The sequence below is a fragment of the Zalophus californianus genome, chromosome 12, assembly GCF_009762305.2.
Source record: "Zalophus californianus isolate mZalCal1 chromosome 12, mZalCal1.pri.v2, whole genome shotgun sequence".
Lineage (NCBI taxonomy): Eukaryota > Metazoa > Chordata > Mammalia > Carnivora > Otariidae > Zalophus > Zalophus californianus.
The window spans coordinates 98,826,137-98,845,785 of NC_045606.1; the positions used below are offsets into that span (position 1 = coordinate 98,826,137).

Here is a 19,649-nt window from a genome sequence, read left to right on the forward strand (position 1 = left end):
GGGGAGTCTGCTTCTCTCTCTCCCTCTGCCCCTCCCCCTACTTACCCCCCACCCCCACCCCCGCTCATGCTCTCTCTCAAATATAAATAATCTTTAAAAGAAAACTAATGCTGTTAAAGAAAGGCTGTATCAGCTGTGAAAGGAGAATTACTCCTCTCATTCATTGAGATTTATTAAAACGATACAGATTTATTGATACAAAATCAATTTTCCTTTTTTTTTTTTTTAACAGTTTATGATTTAAATAGTATTCAGTGTTTTTCCAGTAGGTGGAGTGTTAGGCTAGGGGAAGCAGATCAACATTTGAGAGCTAATTTTTTTCCTTTTTTACAGTGTTGAGGGATTTTTTATATAAAACATAAATCACCTAATGGATTCCGTAATTCTTTTAATTGCATCAATACCACAAAATTCCATTTGCACTGGACCTCATGAGGCAGATCTGTTGTGCTAATTACATCACCATAGTAACAGTGACGGGAGGACAACAGCAGTAAGTACTTATAATGCCTTTCATTTTAATATTGCTTATCAAGCCATCAGTGAAAACCTCTTGACATCTCTGAGACAGAAATAACTCACACATACAGCAAGGAAAGGTCTGTGTCTTAAATCCCGTATTTCTTAAGCCTTAAGCATTTCTGGGAAAGGAACTTCCTTGTGGGTTTATTAGTACTGGTTCAAGGCTGATGCTACCTTGTCTAGTCTGTGAACTTGGGCAAAATCACTAACTCTCCCGGGGACCCCCCGCCTCGAGGTGTGGGGGAGGTGGAGATGAACTAACTGGCCGTCTCTGGGCGCCTCGCTGCTTAAAAACCCCTACCCGAACCTGACCTTCATATAAGCATTTCCTCAAGGCTGAATATTAGGAGCCACATTGGCTGAGAACCTTACATACACATGGCAGAGACAGCTCTGCTTAGGACGTGTGGGTCTGGGACCTGAACGTGAGCGAACCCTGCCCCAGCTTTATATGAAGGCCGGGTGGCCCTTCTTCCCACCCTGCACCCTCACTAGGATCAGCTGCCGTGAATCATGGGCTGAAGGACACCTCATAGTGATGCCTGGGAGCCCCGTCTTAGCAGAAGGGTCTGCTCAAAGCCCCGGGGACCTGTGTTTCTGCAAAAACACTACTTGTTAGGCCCAGAGTAGCAAGACCTGTTCAAAGGAACCCGAAGTATTATCTGGCCCAAAGTCCTTGTTCTGTAAACGGGGAAGCTGAAGTCCAAGGAGTCATTGTAACGTATTGAATGTCAGCACTGTTGCGTGACAGAGTGAGGACCTGACTCCCAGCCCTGTTCTCCCTCCCGCAGAACACCCCTCCTCTCTCACACTGGACACCTGGAAGAGTCCCCATAGAGACTTTCACGGGAGAGCAAGACTCCCACTTTCCCACCCTCCAAAGAAGAGAAACAAGGCCCTAGCAAACCAGGTGCTGGGGACGGTGGAGCGGTAACAAGAGAAAATGAATAAAGACCAGCCATTTATTCTCCTCTTTGCCTCCCCACAGCCAGCTGGCTCGTGTTTGGAGAGAGTCCCCAACTCCCATTTGCAAGGTGTTTTCCATTCCAGAGGGCTTGGGGCCAGCGGACTCAGCTGGATGGTTCCTAGCTGTGGAGGCAGAGTCTCCTTTGCGTTGCCTTGGAGTAGAAGGATCCCAGAGCCAGATGCAGACTCAAGAGAAGGGCTAAGGAGGTGGTGGTTGAGCCCAGCTCGTAGGGGCCCGGGGCTGAAGTGAAGGGTTAGTAAAAAGTGAGTGGTCAGATACTAATTCCCAGACTAGGAAATCATTCGTTCTATCTGGTGAAGGGAGAACAGAAGCATCGGCACCTACAAAGCCCTGACTGAAGCGTGGGTTAGACAGTGTAGTAGGTCCAAAGGACTGAGAGGGGTTGAGGAGGGTCAGAGCAGAGAGGCAACAGGGAGGCAGAGAATGCTCTGCTTTTCCCTCTCCTGGCTCTAGGAAGGTGCCACCTTCTCCTCTGACCTTGTCCTGAAGAGGCAAAGGCTCCCTGGCTTGGGTCTCTGCAGATAACTGAGTTACTCAGTTAACTCTGCATTCACGGAGGCGGCCGCATAACACACGCAGGCAGCTCCGTGGCAGACGTTCATCACTAACCCGTTCTAAAAGCTTGCCTGTTTCTCACGAATTCCACGGTTCTGTTGCAGAGGAGAGTGTTTCTTGGCCTCTTTCTTCTCTTTAAGTATCTCTGTAAGTGGGGCTTATGTGCCGTTTAGGCCAAAATCAAACTTCAGGTAGAAGGCAGTGTGACCTCTGGCCGGATCAGCATCCCAGGGGCCCACCTACCCTCTGCGTCCCTGGTTGTCCTTGGAATTGGACGGATGGTCCCATGGCCTGACAGTATGGGCTGGGGAAGAGGCATGCTGGCCCCCACGATGAGACGCTTGTGGTTCTCAACCGTGGAGTCCCCGGACCGGGCTACCCTGAGTAGTGGGCCAATGTCCACTCCCAGAGGCTCTGGGAGCAGTGGGGAGTGTCCCAAAGCATAAAGATTCAGAGTCACAGATCAGCCATCCGTCTTCAAGGACGCAGTCAGGCCTACTCACCCAAACCTGATGGCTGTGAAGTTCTGGGGGGGCTCCTGTCACTGGGTCATCCATAGAGCTATCCTCGAAGAACCGAGTTCCAATGGAAGTAAAAGCGAGGGTTCTCGTGCCTTAAACACCCGGGCGCGCTCGCAGACCATCTGTGTGCTCTGCCAGTGATGACTCATTTAATAAGTGCTCAGCACCTCAGATGATACAGGCCCATTTCGTGTGGGTCATAGAAGGGCCAGGAGGTCGACTAGATAACGCTGCAGGAAAGTAAGAGCCCCAAGTCCAAAGGTAAGGTTACTCCCCGGGCTCTGACTCCGGTGTGCTCCCTCCCTGCCTGCTCAGCCCACTGCTCCCGGGGAGGGAGGGGGGTAGGGCTTGGCCCTCGTCCTCACGGAGTCACCATCCAGCCAGGGGACAGCAAAGGGCAGGCCGCAGCCCCATCGCGGGCAACAGACCCACAAAAACTCCAGTTTTGCCTCCCACCCTCATGTACGTTTACTGTGTCCTCTCCATTCACGAGAACAGAATGACTTGGAGTCAGGAGGAGGCAGAAAACATTTAAGTAAATGAACCCCTGGTGCTGGGCTTGAGTACTGCTCTTTCCCTTTCTTGGCCGTGAACGGCCTGAGGCCTGCAGGGACCCATCTGTGGACCCCCAGGCAGGATGAGGTTAAGGTGGGAGAGAAAGGCATGGCCCCTGCTCTTCAAACATGCATGGGAATGTCAGGTGGGGAGGGAAGGGGAGAGACGGGTTGGGGATGAGAGGAGCTGATCTGTTGTTTTCACCCCTGATGTCTGTTTGCCGTGACCTTTCCTCATGGTCAGCCTTCAACTTGGAATAAAAACATCCCTCAAGATGGTCTGTTAGGAGTTCAGCATGTCTGAGCTAATTCCCTGTATGACCCAAAACAAAGGATTAGGAAAAGAGGTGTGACATCCCAGGCCCTTGTCCAGAGCCCCAGACACGGGCCCTGGGGGCAATCAGTACTTTGTGTCGCTTCATCTCGGGTGGGGCGGCCCCTCCTGGGGTGCGACCAAATCCACAGGGCTCGGTCTTTCTTCTCTGTTCCTTCCCTGCCTCCTCCATGTCACCCCCAAAACAGCAGCAAGGCTGCTGAAATCCCTTTGAGCTCTGCCAAGGCCAACGGTGGCTTCAAAATGGAAATGAGCCGAAATTGGGAAATAATACCTGAACGAACATTAAAGCTCTCAACTCAGCGTGTAGGACACACACCACAGCCTGAGTCAGTATTGTGGTAAATGCGGAACCAATTAGTGCTCCCTTAAGGTCGTCCCAGGGCACAGGGAGTCACAGTCTTTAATTTTAATGGGCCTCCATTACACAATCTCTTATTACCTCTTAACTGCCAGTGAAATGGCCACCAGCTAAATGTACAGCAAAATAGCTCACTTGGACCTCAAAGAAACTACCTTGAAATTATTACACTTAACCATGGCAAATGCACCGGGGTTCAGGTGGAAAGAGGTGGCCACCTGGCGATAGGAGGGAAATGGTACGGTGTGACGCCCTTGGGCTTCTCCGGTTGCGCTTTGCTTGCCTTATCTGATGGACTGCATTGTCTCCTTCAAATGTAAATATTTAAAATGCCGCTGAGCCTCTCCCTTCCCTAGTTGCCTTGGCTGGGCTCCTTCTGGAGACTGTGCGGGCTGCTTCCCATTTGGTCTTTGTAGCCCGATGTAGCCGGGTTAGAATGCGGTTCTGCCACGTACTCTCTTTCTGACTGCGGATGCTTTTTGCATTACCAGAGAAGAGAACACCTAACCAATATCTAGTAAGTAAGACGGGAACAGCCTAGCAAGCCTTGCACACAGTAGTTGCTCAATGCCCGCTTCCTCCTTTCCTAGGAGAGCTGTCTGGGTCCAGTCAGAGATCGAAACCACATAGTAGGTTAAACATGGGGTATTTGGCAAACATGGAGGCTTTCAGACGTGTCCTTGGAGAAGGTGTGGTGGTTCCGCCCTCCAGAGAGCAGAGGGGTTCTGGTTTGGCAGCCTGGGGTTCTGGTTTGGCCAAGCAAGAAGCCAGCCTCCCGGGTGCAGGTCGGGAAGCAGGTGCATGGTAGGTGGTGGTGTGCGCGTGCCCATGGTCACAGAGGGATCACACTCAGGGCCTGTGGCTCTCGGGCAGACCTCACTTCCTGCATGAATTAAGACTTAGGAGTGTTCGTGACATTTATTGATCAATGAAAGCCAGGTAGGATCACGGATATTCTAAATGACAATCAAGATTCAAAAAACTTTTGCCTCGAAACAAAAGAAAACCAACTTACTGTAAATAAATGTAAATGTTAGCTTTTGGTCCGGGTTCTCAACTGCATGTATGTAGGAAATGGGAAAAGCTGAAAGTAAGCTCTGGAGACAAAGTAGGAATTTTATTTTCCTGTGAGCTCAGTACCAATAATATTAAATGGCTGCCAAAAAGCAAAGTCTGTCTGGTCTGGATCCATAGAAGCAGTTCAGGAAAAAGCAGGTAACCCCACTAGGTGGGTCAGGCCGCATCCGAAGTCTGATTTCACTCTGTGTGCCCTGCTTTACCAGTTACATGGACATATGTCAACACATTTTTCCTGAGGACCTACTATGGGCTTGGCACTGCCCTGGGCCAAAAGACATAAGAAATCTAAAAGTCTAAACATCAAAATTTGATAGTTTTTTAAGATTATGTACAGTATATTCATAAAATGGAATACCAGTCATTCATGACAAATGATTTAGTTTTTATCGAATTACAGAGTTTCATAATACATCTTTAAGTAATGAAAAGTAAGTGCAAAACAATGTATGCAGTTGGGTTCCATCCAGTTGTAAAAAATCAAAAGAATATACATTAAAAAGTTGACTTGATAAAAAAATTATCGGAGCACCTGGGTGGCTCAGCCGGTTAAGTGTCTGCCTTCGGCTCAGGTCAGGATCTTGGGGTCCTGGGATCGAGCCCCACGTCGGGCTCTCTGCTTAGCAGACAGTCTGCTTCTCCTTCTCACTCTCCCTCTACACTCTCTCTCTCTCTCTCAAATATGTAAATAAAATCTTTAAAAATAATAATAATTATCACCAGGCATGGGTTAAATCTATACTGTTATTTTCTCTATAATGAGCATATATTGTTTGTATCCATTTTTAAGTTCTTTAGCAAGACAGATGAATGTATAAGAAGTGTCTAGGGGAAGATCATCGCTATGAAGCATGCAGGGTAACCTATTATGTTGGCATTCTACGGTTATCTTTTTTGACCACGGAAGCGGAGGGACAGCAGCAGTTACCCATATGCGCCACCAGATGGCGCCAAAGCAGCTAGCTAATCAGCAGCCAGCGTTGCAACTTCAGGAGATTTAAAGGATCTAAGCTTCTCTGGCCAGAATAAGGGTTTTGTTAATGCTGCACTTAAAATTATAGAAAACTTTTCAGAATTATAGTTGAGCATGCCAGTGTTTGCTTTCACAGTGGTTTTTGGACCTCTGTTACAGTGCTGTACCAGCACCAGGGCACAATAACTTAACAGTACTGGTTCTGCAGGTCAGAACTCCCCAAATTCCTGAGATGTGATGAGTCTTTGATTCTGAACCCTGGCTCTCAATAACCTCTAGGTTTCTAGCAGCAGCCTCAGGAGTCAGGTGCAGATAGGCATTAATGATGAATGGTCCTTCCTCAAAGAGGCTTGTTCTCCACGTGGCCAGTGAGATTCGCTCACTTCCCAGCACTGTTTCTAGCAGCCTAGCTTCCTGCAGCTTTGGGCATCTTGGTGGTTACTAGCAGGGACCCGGGAGTGGGTCCAGTTTCTGGGGTGTGTGCTGCTGTCTTGAGCAAGCCCCTGCTTGCATGCCTGTTCTGGGAAGGGACACAGTGTTTCCGCTGACCGGCACCTCACCTGCCACTTACCTGAGCAGGTAGGAAACTCACCACAGAAAAGCGAAAGGCTTACAAAAGCGATTCTTCACAGGTGGATATAAAGAGGCACAGAAAACTCTAGGAGCTCCCAGTGGGGGAAACTCCACTAGGCTGTATAAGTTGTAAAAAGACAGCTAAGGCAGGAAAAGCCATGTCGGGACTCAGAGCACAAGAGAGGCCCTGATTCTGGGACACCAGCGTTTGTACTTTGTACGTGAGAAATGTAATCAGTAATGTGCTTTGCTCCCACAGCCGGTATCTGTGAGCTCTTTCCATCTGCTTATTTTTCCCTCCCTTACTCCCAACTCACCTCCACTCGGAAGGAACCAGCCCAGCTAGAGCAAATGTGCGTTTGTCCCGGCCAGGCTCAAATGTCCCTGCCCTGTGGGGGCATCCTCCTCTCTTGATAAGCAAAAAAAAAAACAAAACAAAAACCACCATGTATATTTACCCAACTTGAATTTCAGCATTTGAATATATATTTATATATATATTCATATTTGAATATACATACTGAAAATCAATATTGGTCTGAGAGCTGATGGTATGGAAAGGCAAATACAGCAGGACAGTAAGCAGATCTTAAAGAAAATTCATTGTTATAGATGCAGCATTTTCTACCTCAGGGGTTAATGCTGGAGATCGGATCAAGCAGATTTTACTCTATTAAAAATGAGCGAGTATCTTAATCCAGCAGAAAATATGGACAAATTATCCACAGAAAATTGCATAAGCTGAAGAACAATTCATAAAGAGCCTTTATCAAGCTCAAAATGTTTTCAAATAAGCCCAGAGAAGGAATAGATGGGCTTCCTGTTTGTTCAGGCTGGTATTTCAGAGTCCGCACCGATGAAGGAAGATATCCGGACCCCCGGGTTCTGAGACGGACTCATCCCGCTGGGAAGATGTGATTCCAGTGCAAGTTAGCAACATTCTTCTAAAAGTGTCTCTTGTTTTCTTCCTGCAGCTTGACCACTATCCTTCTGTGAGTTACCATCTGCCGAGCTCGTCTGACACGCTGTTCAATTCTCCCAAGTCGCTCTTTCTAGGAAAAGTTATAGGTAAGAATTCTGTGCTTCATGTATAAACGTATGGTAAGAATATGTTTGGTATAAGAATTCTGTTAGGTGATGTGAATCTGGATTTTTAAGTTACCGGGTCGATTTCCGCCATTGGGTTCAGTCACCGAGACCTCCTCAGTACAAGAGAAGGTGTGTTGGTTTTCTAAGTGATGCAGAAGAGATGATCAGATCATCTTTGGGGTAATTTGCCTTTGAAACACATTGTGATTGGTGGTTATGGCTTCTGTGTTGGTGAAGGCCAAGGGACCAGCGTCCTTTGGTGTGTGATAGAAACTAAAACAAGTAAAACCAAGTATCTGCTCCCTGCTTCTCTATGTGAAATTTTCTCATTCATTTATTTGAGACCCCCACCTACTAGCAGTATTTAACTTTGTCTAAGCACATCAACATGGTTCTGTCTTCCTCTCACTCTGAAAAAGCTGGCTGATATTATTTGCAAATTAGAAGGCCAACAAGGATTGGAAAATTGCGGCGAACACCCACCCCCCCATGCGTGATTGTTAGTCTGAGCATCACTCTTGCCCTTTTCTTGCCATAGATCAGCACCGTCTAGATTAAAATACCAATGTGATTGGTTATATATTTTTAAGTGATTGATGTAGAGCCAGTGAAAGAATTTTTTTTTTACTATGAGAACTCATATTGTGAGTCAAGAATGAAGACAGTAAGATGGTGGGTAATGTGCGGGCCAAGGAGGAGGTGCGTCCGTGTCCAGCAAGTAGCGGTGGTCAGAATGTCATTGATTGTAAAAAGTGCTCATTTTAAAAGATGGGGGCAGGGGGACCAGATAATTAGGAGAATAGGAGACCCGACCTATAATAAAAATAACAATAATGTGCACTTATATAGGATTTACTGCAAGCCGAGCTCCGTCCTACCTTAGATATATGAACTTATTGGACCTTCATGGCAATTCTATGAGATCATCAAGATTAGACAAGAGCACACAAGACTGTCTCCATTTTACAGGTTAGAAAACTGAGGCACAGAGAGATTCAATATCTTGCCCAAGACCACCTACTTCATAATTGGTGGGGCCAAAACTTGAACCAGGCAGGCAGACCCCTTGGTCTGTGCTCCTGACTACCGAGCCATTATCTCTGTGCCAGTTGACTGAGAAATGAAAAAAGAAAGCTGGGAAAGTTTGGCAGCAGAGGTTGAGCGGTTGAGGGATACGTATTCCTGGACTTAGAACCAGAAACACATCAGGCAAGGCTGCAGATGAGCAGAACACGGGGCCTCAGAGGAAAAGGCCACATCCTCGGGGAAAGACGGGAGGGGGGCATTAGTTCAGTCGACAGGTGGGGAGGAAGGAGGGCTGAAATTCACGCCCACCTACTATGTTTTAGGCGTGGTGCCAAACATTTCCCACGTGTACATGTGACAACTAAATGGCACAACCGTCCAGTGAGGCAAGACCTGTGATGATTATCCTCATCGGTAAGATGAGGAAACAAGTTGAGAGAGCTGGTCACTAAAGTTACTTAAAGAGGATGTGGCAAAGTGGAGTTTTGATGTGGGTCTCTCTTGAGGAGAGTCCACGGCCTCAAGCAAATCAAAAGAACTTGCCCAGAAGGGAGGCAGCTGGAAGTCAAGGGAGGCCATTCATCAGCAACAAGAAATGGCCGTTTAGTGGAGGAGAGCCCTGACATTCATGAGGTGTCATACATCCTGAGACACTGGTGAGTGCCCACGTCTCACCACAGGCATTCCTACAATTCAGTCAAGAATAATTGAAAATTTTAAGTGTTCTTTTCGGGGCCATAATCATTCCATCAGAACAAACTCAAGACTATGATGGCATGATAGTCCCAAAGACACTATAGTGTGACATTCCTAGAGTAACATCCACCATGAACACACCTGAAACAGTGGATTTCATTGCTTTATGAGAGTCACAACATCACATTTGACAGGAATGTTGAGGGATTGCTAAGTCCCATCACTAGAAGTAACACTGGCTCATCAGTATTTCAGGCCATGTGATTCAATTCACACTTGAGCAAAATTACAATATACAATGTAGCATGACCTTCAAGGTCATGAACAATAACATCATAAAGGCAACATCCTCTATAACTAAGAATTTACTGGGCTCTAAATCTGTGCCAGGTGAAATGCATAACATGAACCTCAGATGTAGGAGTATTACACCCAGAGTTTTCTGTACCCCAGAGGAAAATTTTGCTGTGCACATAAACTAACCGTGCACATGGCAACGAGTTAATGTCAAGAACATAGGAACACCTGTAAGGAAGTCGCTGACCCCGAGGTGGAGATGGCATCATGGCGTCACGCACAGAAGAGGAAGGTAGGATGCTGCCCCTGGTCCCCAGGGCACTGACGTCCCCCAGAGACTGACTCGTCTACACCAGCCCGGGAGCTCCACAGGGACCAAGGCGGTGACTTGTCAGTCTACTGTCTCCTAACAAGTAGCAAGTGCTCAAGAACCATTTGTTGAATTAATAAAGAGTAAAAGGGGAAAGAAACAAAAGGCATGTCATCGAAGAAACGAGATAGTGGGATGATGATGCTAATCTGGTCAATAAAAGTAGCCCGGAGGCGAGATCCACAGCTCTCACATGCCTTGCAATCTGGTGTTTCTGAAAGCAGGTGTCTGGTAATAATGGAGAATAATGGAGTGCAGAGAATGTCGGCTTTGGAATCAGGCAGAGCTGGTCTCTTAGCTCCGGCGGCTCTAACGGAACACCACACACTGGGAGGCATAAGCCACAGACATTCCTTGTGGTCCTGAAGGCTGGGAAGTCCGGGCGCCAGCAGATCAGGTGTCTGGCCGGGTCCTTCTCCCTGGTTGGTGGGTGGCTGACTTCTCTGTGTGTCCTCATGCGGGAAGAGGAAGCGAGCTCCCTCCTGTCCCTTCTTACTAGGGCACTAATGTCATTCGTGGGGGCTCCCCACTCATGACCTAATCACCTCCCAGAGTCCCCACCTCCTAATGTCATCACATCGGGGTTAGGATTTCAACATAAGATTTGGGGTGGACACAAGCATTGGCCCACAGCAGCTGGTTTTATTTGAATAAAATAAAGGCCTCCTACAGGCCTTGCCTCTCATTAGTGTTGAACCCTTGGGCACATTCCTTGAACCCCCGAGGGCCTGGGTTCTCGCAGGTGGTTTTTGTTTGTTTGGGGTTTTTTGTTGTTGTTTTTTTTAATCAATTCGCAGCAACCAGATCCGTGCCTAGCATATAGAAAGCCCTCAAAAAATATTTGTGGAGTAAATGAACTACTCACTTAGTATTAAGCTAATAACATCTTAGGAAGTACCCAACACAATGCCTACATAAATGGTGCATAAATAAAGAAAACAATTGTCTTTTCTTGATGCCAGCTCTGTGGCAGTCATTCTGATGGGTGTTGCAAGCAGAGTCCTCTCTGTAATCCCCCCAGTGCCACCCAGACCACTGTTACCCTCATTGCACGGAGGAAGGGACCACAGTTGAGAAAGGTTACATTATTTTCTTGAAGCAGGATTTCCCAGCACCGCACTATTGACATTTTGGGTCAGACAGTTCCACGTTGTGGCGCTGTCCCATGCACCGTGGGACACTTAGCAGCATCCCCGGCCTCTACCACCTAATGCAAGTAGCACCCCCCAGCTGTGACAGCCAAAATTGTCTCCAGACATTGCCACATGTCCCCAGGAGGGCCACGTCAACACCAGCTGAGAACCATTGGCTCTCAGTCCGCCAGTTGGTCTTTGGTGGAGGTGGGATTTGAACCGAGAGATGTGTGACACCAAGAGCTACGCATTGCTTCCTGAGAACACCTGCATCTTTCAGAATGATGAAAACACAGGGAGGGGAGCTGATACCCTGAAGGTAAATTCTGTTAATACAATCAAAGGAGTCATAGTGAGGGCCACAAAGACTTGTGGGCACTTGGGGAGGCTAATCATTGGCCACATCCTGAAGCCAATATTCCTTAAATATTTGGCCATTTAGTAGGAGCAGGATGAGTGAGAAGCATTTTTTAAGTTCCCCTTTGAAAGCGACATATATTTCAGTGAGAAACGGCCAATATGCATTCACCAGCTATGTGAATACTCATCTATAAAGACAGACTGAACTTCAAACAGATACCTCATGTATTCTAGTGAGGTTTGACACCCCGTAGAGAATGATGCCCCCCAGCTGTTGCTTAGTTGGGTCAGCTGCTAATCAGAAACCGATCCTATAAAAGAAGGGAAAGGAGATGGATCTAAATAAATAATAGGACTTCACATGGAGATCTTTGATGAGCAATGCTTGAAAAAGGACACATAAAAAGGATGAAAGAAAGAGTACCTAATCAAGGACAAGTTTGATCTTTCTAAAGCGAATGGAAGAAATATATTTATTTAGAAATAAGAATGTGACCACTGTCAGCCAACATCAAAATTTTAGAATGGATTTCTCCCTTTCTCAGTCCTTCTAGAAGGAAGTCAGAATCACAAGCAACAAAGTTTGACAAAGTAGAAATTTCATTGGCGGTCATTATGTCCATATTGTATCATTTACTAGCTGAGTGATGTCACTGACTTTATGTATATTATTTTCAGCAACAGATTTAATAGTATCTCAAAAACTCTTTAAATCAAGGGAGAGAAAGATAAGCAGAAGCCTGAAGCAGGATTTTCTGTTTACTTCTTTTTTAACGTTTCTCTTATTTATTTATTTATTTATTTATTTATTTATTTATTTATTTGACAGAGAGAGAGAGCACAAGCAGGGGGAGTGGCAGGCAGCAGGAGAGGGAGAAGCAGGCTCCCCACTGAGCAGAAAGCCTGACATGGGGCTCCATCCCAGGACCCTGGGATCATGACCTGAGCCGAAGGCAGACGCTCCACTGACTGAGCCACCCAGGCGCCCCTTTTTAACATTTCTATCAATGGAAAGAATACAAAGAGGATGTTTATTAAACTTGCAAATGACACATAGCTAATAAAAGGATGATTTAACAAGCTAGGTAATAAAATAAAAACATCAAAAGCATCTTGATGGCCTAGAAAGATAAGCTAAAACAATGGCATGAAATATAATGAAGATAAACTTAACTCCTGCATTCAACCAACAAAAGAAAGAAAAAAAAAAAAAAGACAGACATAAATGGAAGACAGAAGACCCCTGGTATCATGAAAAAGATTCAGGTTGGATTTCTGGGGAGTTTGGTATGAGCCAAAATTACGTGGTGATTGGTGTTTAAATAAGTACTGTACTGAGCTACATTCATACGAGAATCATGTCCAGAGCAAAGAGTATAGTCAGACCCCAGAGGGATGTCATGGCCTATTCCTAGGCACCTCATTTTAAGATAGATGTTAATCTTCTGAGGAAAAGACCAGATGAACAAAAGGCCCCCCAAAGGAAAAATCTGAAGGCCTGGGGATACTAAGATATGATTAAAAAGACATGAGAGAATCCATTTCCAGTCTTAGACAGCTGCTACCTGGACAGGGGAGACTTTGTAGAGGCTGACTCGCCAGGACCAGAGAAGACTAGTGAGAGCAAGACTTCAGTCCCTCCAAGAACTTCCTGATAATTACTGCTATTAAAACATGAGTGACCGCCATTTTGAAGCAGTGGACTCTCCATTATTGAGAGTATTCAACAAAGGGTCCCTGGAAATTTGTACTTTTGAGTTTTCTGGTTGGAGTGAGACCAGATTAGAGAAAGCCTAAAAACCCTTGAAATGGTATACTTTGTGACGGGAGTAACTTTCTTTTTTTAAAAGGTGAGAAATGGAGTATTACAGTGGAGAAGTTCCTCCATGTGAGAACTGACAGGATAATTTGATTCAGGGCTCCTTGACATGCATCATTCAGTGCTATGGGTGCAGTATGGATGTGGATGAGAAGAATGTCACTATATGTTAGTGTAATAGACAGCCTCAGTTTTCAGGATGGCATATTCATTTTAATTTTAGAAAGGTATTTCTGAGCCCTCTTCATTTTTTCAAATTAACTATTTGTGCCAGTGTTGTAAATCACAGTAATATAAAATCATAATAAAGTAGATCTATACTATAATAAAAAGACAGCAGTTCCTCTGTAAGTTTGAGAAGCTGTGTTTGGCAACGATTGCTTTACTGAGCATTGTTATTTGTCAGTGGCAGTGGCAGTGGTAGCAAAATTAAAGGTGAACCCACTTGAATTTAATATGGTTTGTAAGTCTTGTTGGTCCCAGATCCTAATATTTTCCAAATTGCCATTATTTAAAGTAACTCTGATAGAGGATATACCTACTGGTAGCCATTGTATGATTTGCATTATATTCTAAAATGTGAATATGATGATCTTTGGATATAACATCCTTATTCTAGGGCTTTCCAAAACTTTCTGGAACTTTGGCAAAGCCTTCACACACAGCAGGAAATGACATACTTCTGTCTGCATGCACTGGGGAGGTGGTATACTGTGGTAGGCATTATGCTGCTCACTGAATATTTCTGACCAAAAAGTTTTGAGTAGAAAAGACATAACAATGTCTGGGCTAGAACATTTAATTGCTGGTGCAAGAGTCTCTAGAGTCCTTCTGTCCCTTTGTCATGGGAACTGGAAAACCTGAAGACCATGGTGGTTCCATCACCTGGGGCCCTCTGTGACCACCATGAACAGAGAACCCCATCAACTCATGACAAACCCATAGCACAAGAAAGGAAGGGAGGGAGGGAGGGAGGGAGGGAGGGAGGGAGGGAGTGAGGAGGAAGGAAGGAAGGAAGGAAGGAAGGAAGGAAGGAAGGAAGGAAGGAAGGAAGGAAGGAAGGAAGGAAGGAAGGAAGGAAGGAAGGAAGGAAGGAAGGAAGGAAGGAAGGAAGGAAGGAAGGAAGGAAGGAAGGAAGGAGGAAGGAAGGAAGGAAGGAAGGAAAAGGAAGGAAGGAAGGAAGGAAGGAAGGAAGGAAGGAAGGAAGGAAGGAAGGAAGGAAGGAAGGAAGGAAGGAAGAAAGAAGAAAGAAAGAAAGAAAGAAAGAAAGAAAGAAGAAAGAAAGAAAGAAAGAAAGAAAAAAGAAAGAAAGAAGAAAAAGAAAAGAAAGAAGAAAGAAAGAAAAGAAGAAGGAAGGAAGGAAGGAAGGAAGGAAGGAAGGAAGGAAGGAAGGAAGGAAGGAAGGAAGGAAGAAAGGAAGAAAGGAAGGAAGAAAGAAAGAAAGAAGAAAACTCTTTTTAAGCTACTAAGACTATAGGGCTGTTTGTTACTGTGGCACAACCTAGCCTATCCTGATTGATACATAAGGGTTAGAGCTGAGATCAGAACTTTGCTATCACACACTTGGGTTTTCATTCTTAGTTTATGACTTGCAGACTGTATGAAATTTGCAACGTGACTTAACATCTTGCACATTCTGTTTCCCTATGTGTAAAATAGGAATAGTAATGGTCCATACCTCACAGGATTCAGCAAAATAATACATGTTTAAGAGAAAACATGGGGTCTGCCACATAGTATGTGTAATAAACATTAGTTATTTTTATTCAGCCATAATTTGGCAAGTATGTAGTGATCACTTCTCATATGCCAGCCATTTATACACCATTGATACACCAGTGATGTTCAAGACAGGCACGGTTGCTGCCTTTAGAGGGCTTGAGTTCTAACGGGAAGAAAGGAGAAGACAATGGAAGGAATTAGAAGTGGATGGACACAATGGCAAGGTAAATGGAAGATGGCAGTGTAGGATCCTTTGGGAGCAAGTAGGAAGGGCACTTCACCCAGTCCAGGAGACAGGGAAGGCATACCAGAGGAAGTGGCATAGAAGCCGAGACCCGAGTAAGAAGTTAGAATTGTCTGGGCAAAGGAATGGGGTGGGGAGAGGGCAGAAAGAGGAGGGGTTTTCCAATTCTCTGTTGCTCTACAACAACCTACTCAAAACTTTGTGGTTTAAGCAATACTTCATTATTGCATGCAGTAATTGCATGCAGTGGCCTGACTGGATGTCTCTTCTGCTTGATGTGGTCTCCGATGAGGTGTTAACATGACTCGATGATCCAAAGTGGCCTCACCCACGTGGCTCCAGGAGTCTAGCGGAGGCTGTTGGCCAGAGGCCTCTGTTCTCCCACACTGGCTCCACGTCATGGCTGCTCGCGCGTCCTCCCTGCGTGATGGCAGGCACTAGAAGGGGCATTCCAAAAAGTAAAGGTGCAAGCTAGAGATCCCTAAGACCCTGCCTCAGAAGTTATTCAAATCCCTTTTCCCTCAAGTTGTTGGCCGAAATCTGGGCTCCAGCCCAGATTCCAGGAAAGGAGACGCAAACTCTACTTCTTGATGGCTTCGTGACAAGTTCCCACTGCAGAGGAACAGGTGGGGTGGGAGGTATGGTTGTGACCGTCTTGGGAAACACAGTGTGCTATGAGGGGAGTTTGCAGATTTCTTTCAGAGTGGTTGAGACTAAAGTGTATGACGAGGATAAAAACACAGCAGCAGTAAACAGGTGCAGACTAAGACAAGCTTTATGAGTGGGTCCAAATGTTCTCATTTGCCCGGGACAGTCCCAATTTCCTACTGCCAAGACGAGAGCAAATTATTAGCAATGCCCAGGTTCACTCTAAAAATGTGACCCAGGGGACACCTGGGTGGCTCAGTCAGTTAAGCATCTGCCTTCGGCTCAGGTCATGATCCTAGGGTCCCAGGATCAAATCCCACATCGGGCTCTTTGCTCAGTGGGGACCCTGCTTCTCCCTCTGCTTGTGCACTCTCTCTCTCTCTCTCCACACACACACAAATAAATAAATAAAAATCTTAAAAATAAAAATAAATAAAAATGTGACCCAGTGGGGATCGAACTAGGCTATCGCCGTCTTGTTTTGGGTTTGTCCAACAGGAGCACTTGAGATCAGAGACCCAGCCTGTGGTCCAGGGAAAGGAGAAGCCTCCTGGGGGTGTAGTTGCAAGAAGATGAGGAGATGAGGGTTTGAATACAAGTTTATATGGGAGCAGATCCCAGGGCACATTAGTAGAGCAGTGGCGAAATGAAACAGGGGGAGGAATGGAGCGTCATCAAGCTACTCACCATGTGGGCAGTGGGAGCTCAGGACTGGTGGGGAACTGTGGGAGGCAGTTCACAACCTGATCTCAGCTGATGCAGGAGGAAGCCAGAGCATTGCGCCCCCTCCTCTCCGTCCAGCTCAGGCGAGGGCTGCTTCCAGGAGTCTGAACTCCCCAGCAGTTCCTGCTCACCCTCTGTTCCTTCCCACCCTGCTCCCCAGGCAGAAAAAAACGCAGAGCATGGGGATCCCAGGCCTTGGTCTTTGGAGTCAGGGGTGAGTGTAGAGGCATAAGGCGGGGCCCTGGCTGTGTCTGCATATTAAGGATTTATTTACAAGCCATGTTAAGGTTTTAATGTTATCCTGGGAGCAAAAAGGTGTCATGGAAGGATTTTTTGTTTTGAATCAGGAGAATAAGCTGATCAGACTGACGCTTTAGAAAGATAACATCACCTGCAGGGTGAAAATGCTTCAAGGAGTCGAGTGAGAGGCTACAGGGACAGCAAGCAGAAGGCTGCTGTGGCTATAACAGAATTTCACGTTGTGATGCACCAAACAATTTGAGCATGCCGAGGAAATGCAGCATCTTTGTTTGTCTATGATAATCTGATATTCCTTCTGGATAACAAGGGCAAATAAACGAAAGCCCGGTCTAGCTTACAGTTGAATCTGGCTTGATTATTTCAACAGTCCCTTCTGGTTGTGCTCTGTCCCTCTGGAATAAAAATGTTCAGTCTCTCCAGTGGCCTTTCTGTCCCCTGCTTTCTTTCTAGAAGATGGTGACCAGGTATATAGAATACAGATGGGGATGGGCAGCAGGATGTGGCAGCTTAAGTGTGTGTCTGACGCCATCACAGGGAGGTCCCAGGGTCATGCTGTCCTTCCTTGGGTTCACATGACCTGCCATCTGCTGGCCTCCAGCCCAGCATCCTGATGGTAAAATTGGTGGTCGGTGAACTTAGAGTCCCCGTCTGACTCAGGCAGTGCTCCGAGGAGCACCCGCCCTTGCTCCCTTTGCCTCCTCTGTCCCCTCAGCTCTCACTTGAGACAGACCCCTAGTCTCTGTCATGGCCTTCATCCTCCCCATGGCAGATGTCAGCACCCCCAAGGCAGCCTCAATGGTAAATCACTGGCTTTATCTCAGAGTCCCCTCCTCATAAGACTGAGGGGCTGCCGGCTCACTCTTCTTCCCTCTCTTAGTGAGGCTGGGTTGCCCCATGTTGTTGCAAGACCCCCTACATGACAGTCTCCCCCTGAGCCCCAAATTGGGAAGCAGGACACAAGCCCCCTGCCTTCAGTCCCCTTCCTCACCCTTTATAGACACACCTCCTGCTCTCTGGACAAAGATTAGCCCCTCTGGGTCTCTTCTTTCTCTCATAGTCCTTTCAGGCTTTATTATTTTTTTTAATTTAATTTAATTTTATTTTGTTATGTTAATCACCATACATTACATCATTAGTTTCTGATCTAGTGTTCCACGATTCATTGTTTGCATATAACACCCAGTGCTCCATGCAGGACGTGCCCTCCTTAATACCCATCACCGGGCTAACCCATCCCCCCCCCCCTCCCCTCTAGAACCCTCCGTTTGTCTCTCGGAGTCCATAGTCTCTCATGGTTCGTCTCTCCCTCTGATTTCCCCCCCTTCATTTTTCCCTTCCTTCTCCTAATGTCCTCCCTGCTATTCGTTATGTTCCACAAATAAGTGAAACCACATGATAATTGATTTTCTCTGCTTGACTTATTTCACTTCAGGCTTTAAACAACAACAACAATAAACACCTTGCTTTTACTTCCTGTGTCCTGTAGCTATTGACAAAAAAACAACAACAACCACGTAACAAACAATTCCAAAACACATTGGCTTAAAACAACAATCATTTTTTCTCACTAATGTGTGAGTCAGCTAAGGGCTGAGGGTCTCTGTGGTACAACTGTCACCTTTCTCCTGAGATCATGTAGTTAACATGGGCATACTCACCGCGAGCCGACAACAGAGGCACAATAGTGCAAGCCCACTCATGCAAGCACGTTTCAAGCCTTTGGTCTTGCCACACCCACTAATATGCTGTTGTCCAAAGGAAGTCATAGGGCCTATCCAGAGTTGAGGAGAGGGTAAAGACTCTGCTTCGTCATAGGAAGAAAAGCAAAGTGACATAGCAGAGGCACAGACCCAGTGGAGGAAGAACTAGGGACATTAACACAATCTACCACATTCCCTTTCATCAAATTCTCTACAGCTAAGAAATAGCCTCCTGTCTTCCCCGTGTTAGCTAGACAGGTGAGTACTGTCTCTATCATAGGAAGACTCTATGACCTGCTTTGTCCTTGATGGGTTAAAAGGTATGAGTAAAGGAATTGGGGGAAATCATTTATTCACCCAAAAGTATGTTGAGTGTTTATATATACCAGGTGATAGGGATAGAACAATGAATAAAACAGCAAAGTTTTATTTGGCGCATATATTCTAATAGGCGTGGACAAAGAAGGAGAAGATAACTGTCTGATAAAATGTTAGCTAGTGATCAATGCTATCAAGAAGAATAAAGGGGGCTTAGCAGTAGAGAGTGTTAGGCTGGCTGGGAAGTCCTGTCGGAGGAGCTTGCATTTAAGCAGAGGCCTGATGACACCAGGGAGGGCAATGTGTTGGCCCCTAGAGGGAAAGCATCCCAGGAAGCACGAGGGGCAATGCAGAGGCTGGGAGGTTAGGTAGAGACATGCTGGACTTGTTCAAGGAACAGCAAGAAAGGTGGTGTGGCTGGACCACAGTAAGGATGGGACAGAGTGGTAGGGGATACCTGAAGCTAGAGGGCTAGCCAGCAGCTGGATAGTGCAGATTGTACACCATTGTGGAGAGTCTGCCTTTTATTGTAAGTGAGATGGGAAGCAGAAGACTTTGATCTGATTTATGTATTGGAAGCTACCATATTAACTGTAGCGGTTGGGCAGCAGCAGAAGAGAAAGGCAAGATGGACACAGGAGACCAGTCAAATTCCAGTTGTAGAATCTAGGTGAAAGAGGGTGATCCCTGTACCAAAGCCATTGTGGGGGTAGCAATGGAGAATTATTTGGAATAAGAATATATTAAAGGTAGAGCACATAGGAGTTGGTGATGGATCAGCTGTG

General features: G+C 46.1%; 1 protein-coding gene across 2 annotated transcripts in view; it reads left to right on the plus strand.

The window, feature by feature from the left end:
* CNTNAP2 (contactin associated protein 2) overlaps positions 1-19,649 on the plus strand; it is a 2,031,041-nt gene that overhangs the window by 1,908,456 nt on the left and 102,936 nt on the right. For both annotated transcript variants that reach the window (XM_027574309.2, XM_027574310.1), the window contains exon 21: positions 7,433-7,526. In XM_027574309.2, the coding sequence (XP_027430110.1) occupies positions 7,433-7,526 (94 nt within the window). The remainder of the gene's footprint in view (positions 1-7,432; positions 7,527-19,649) is intronic.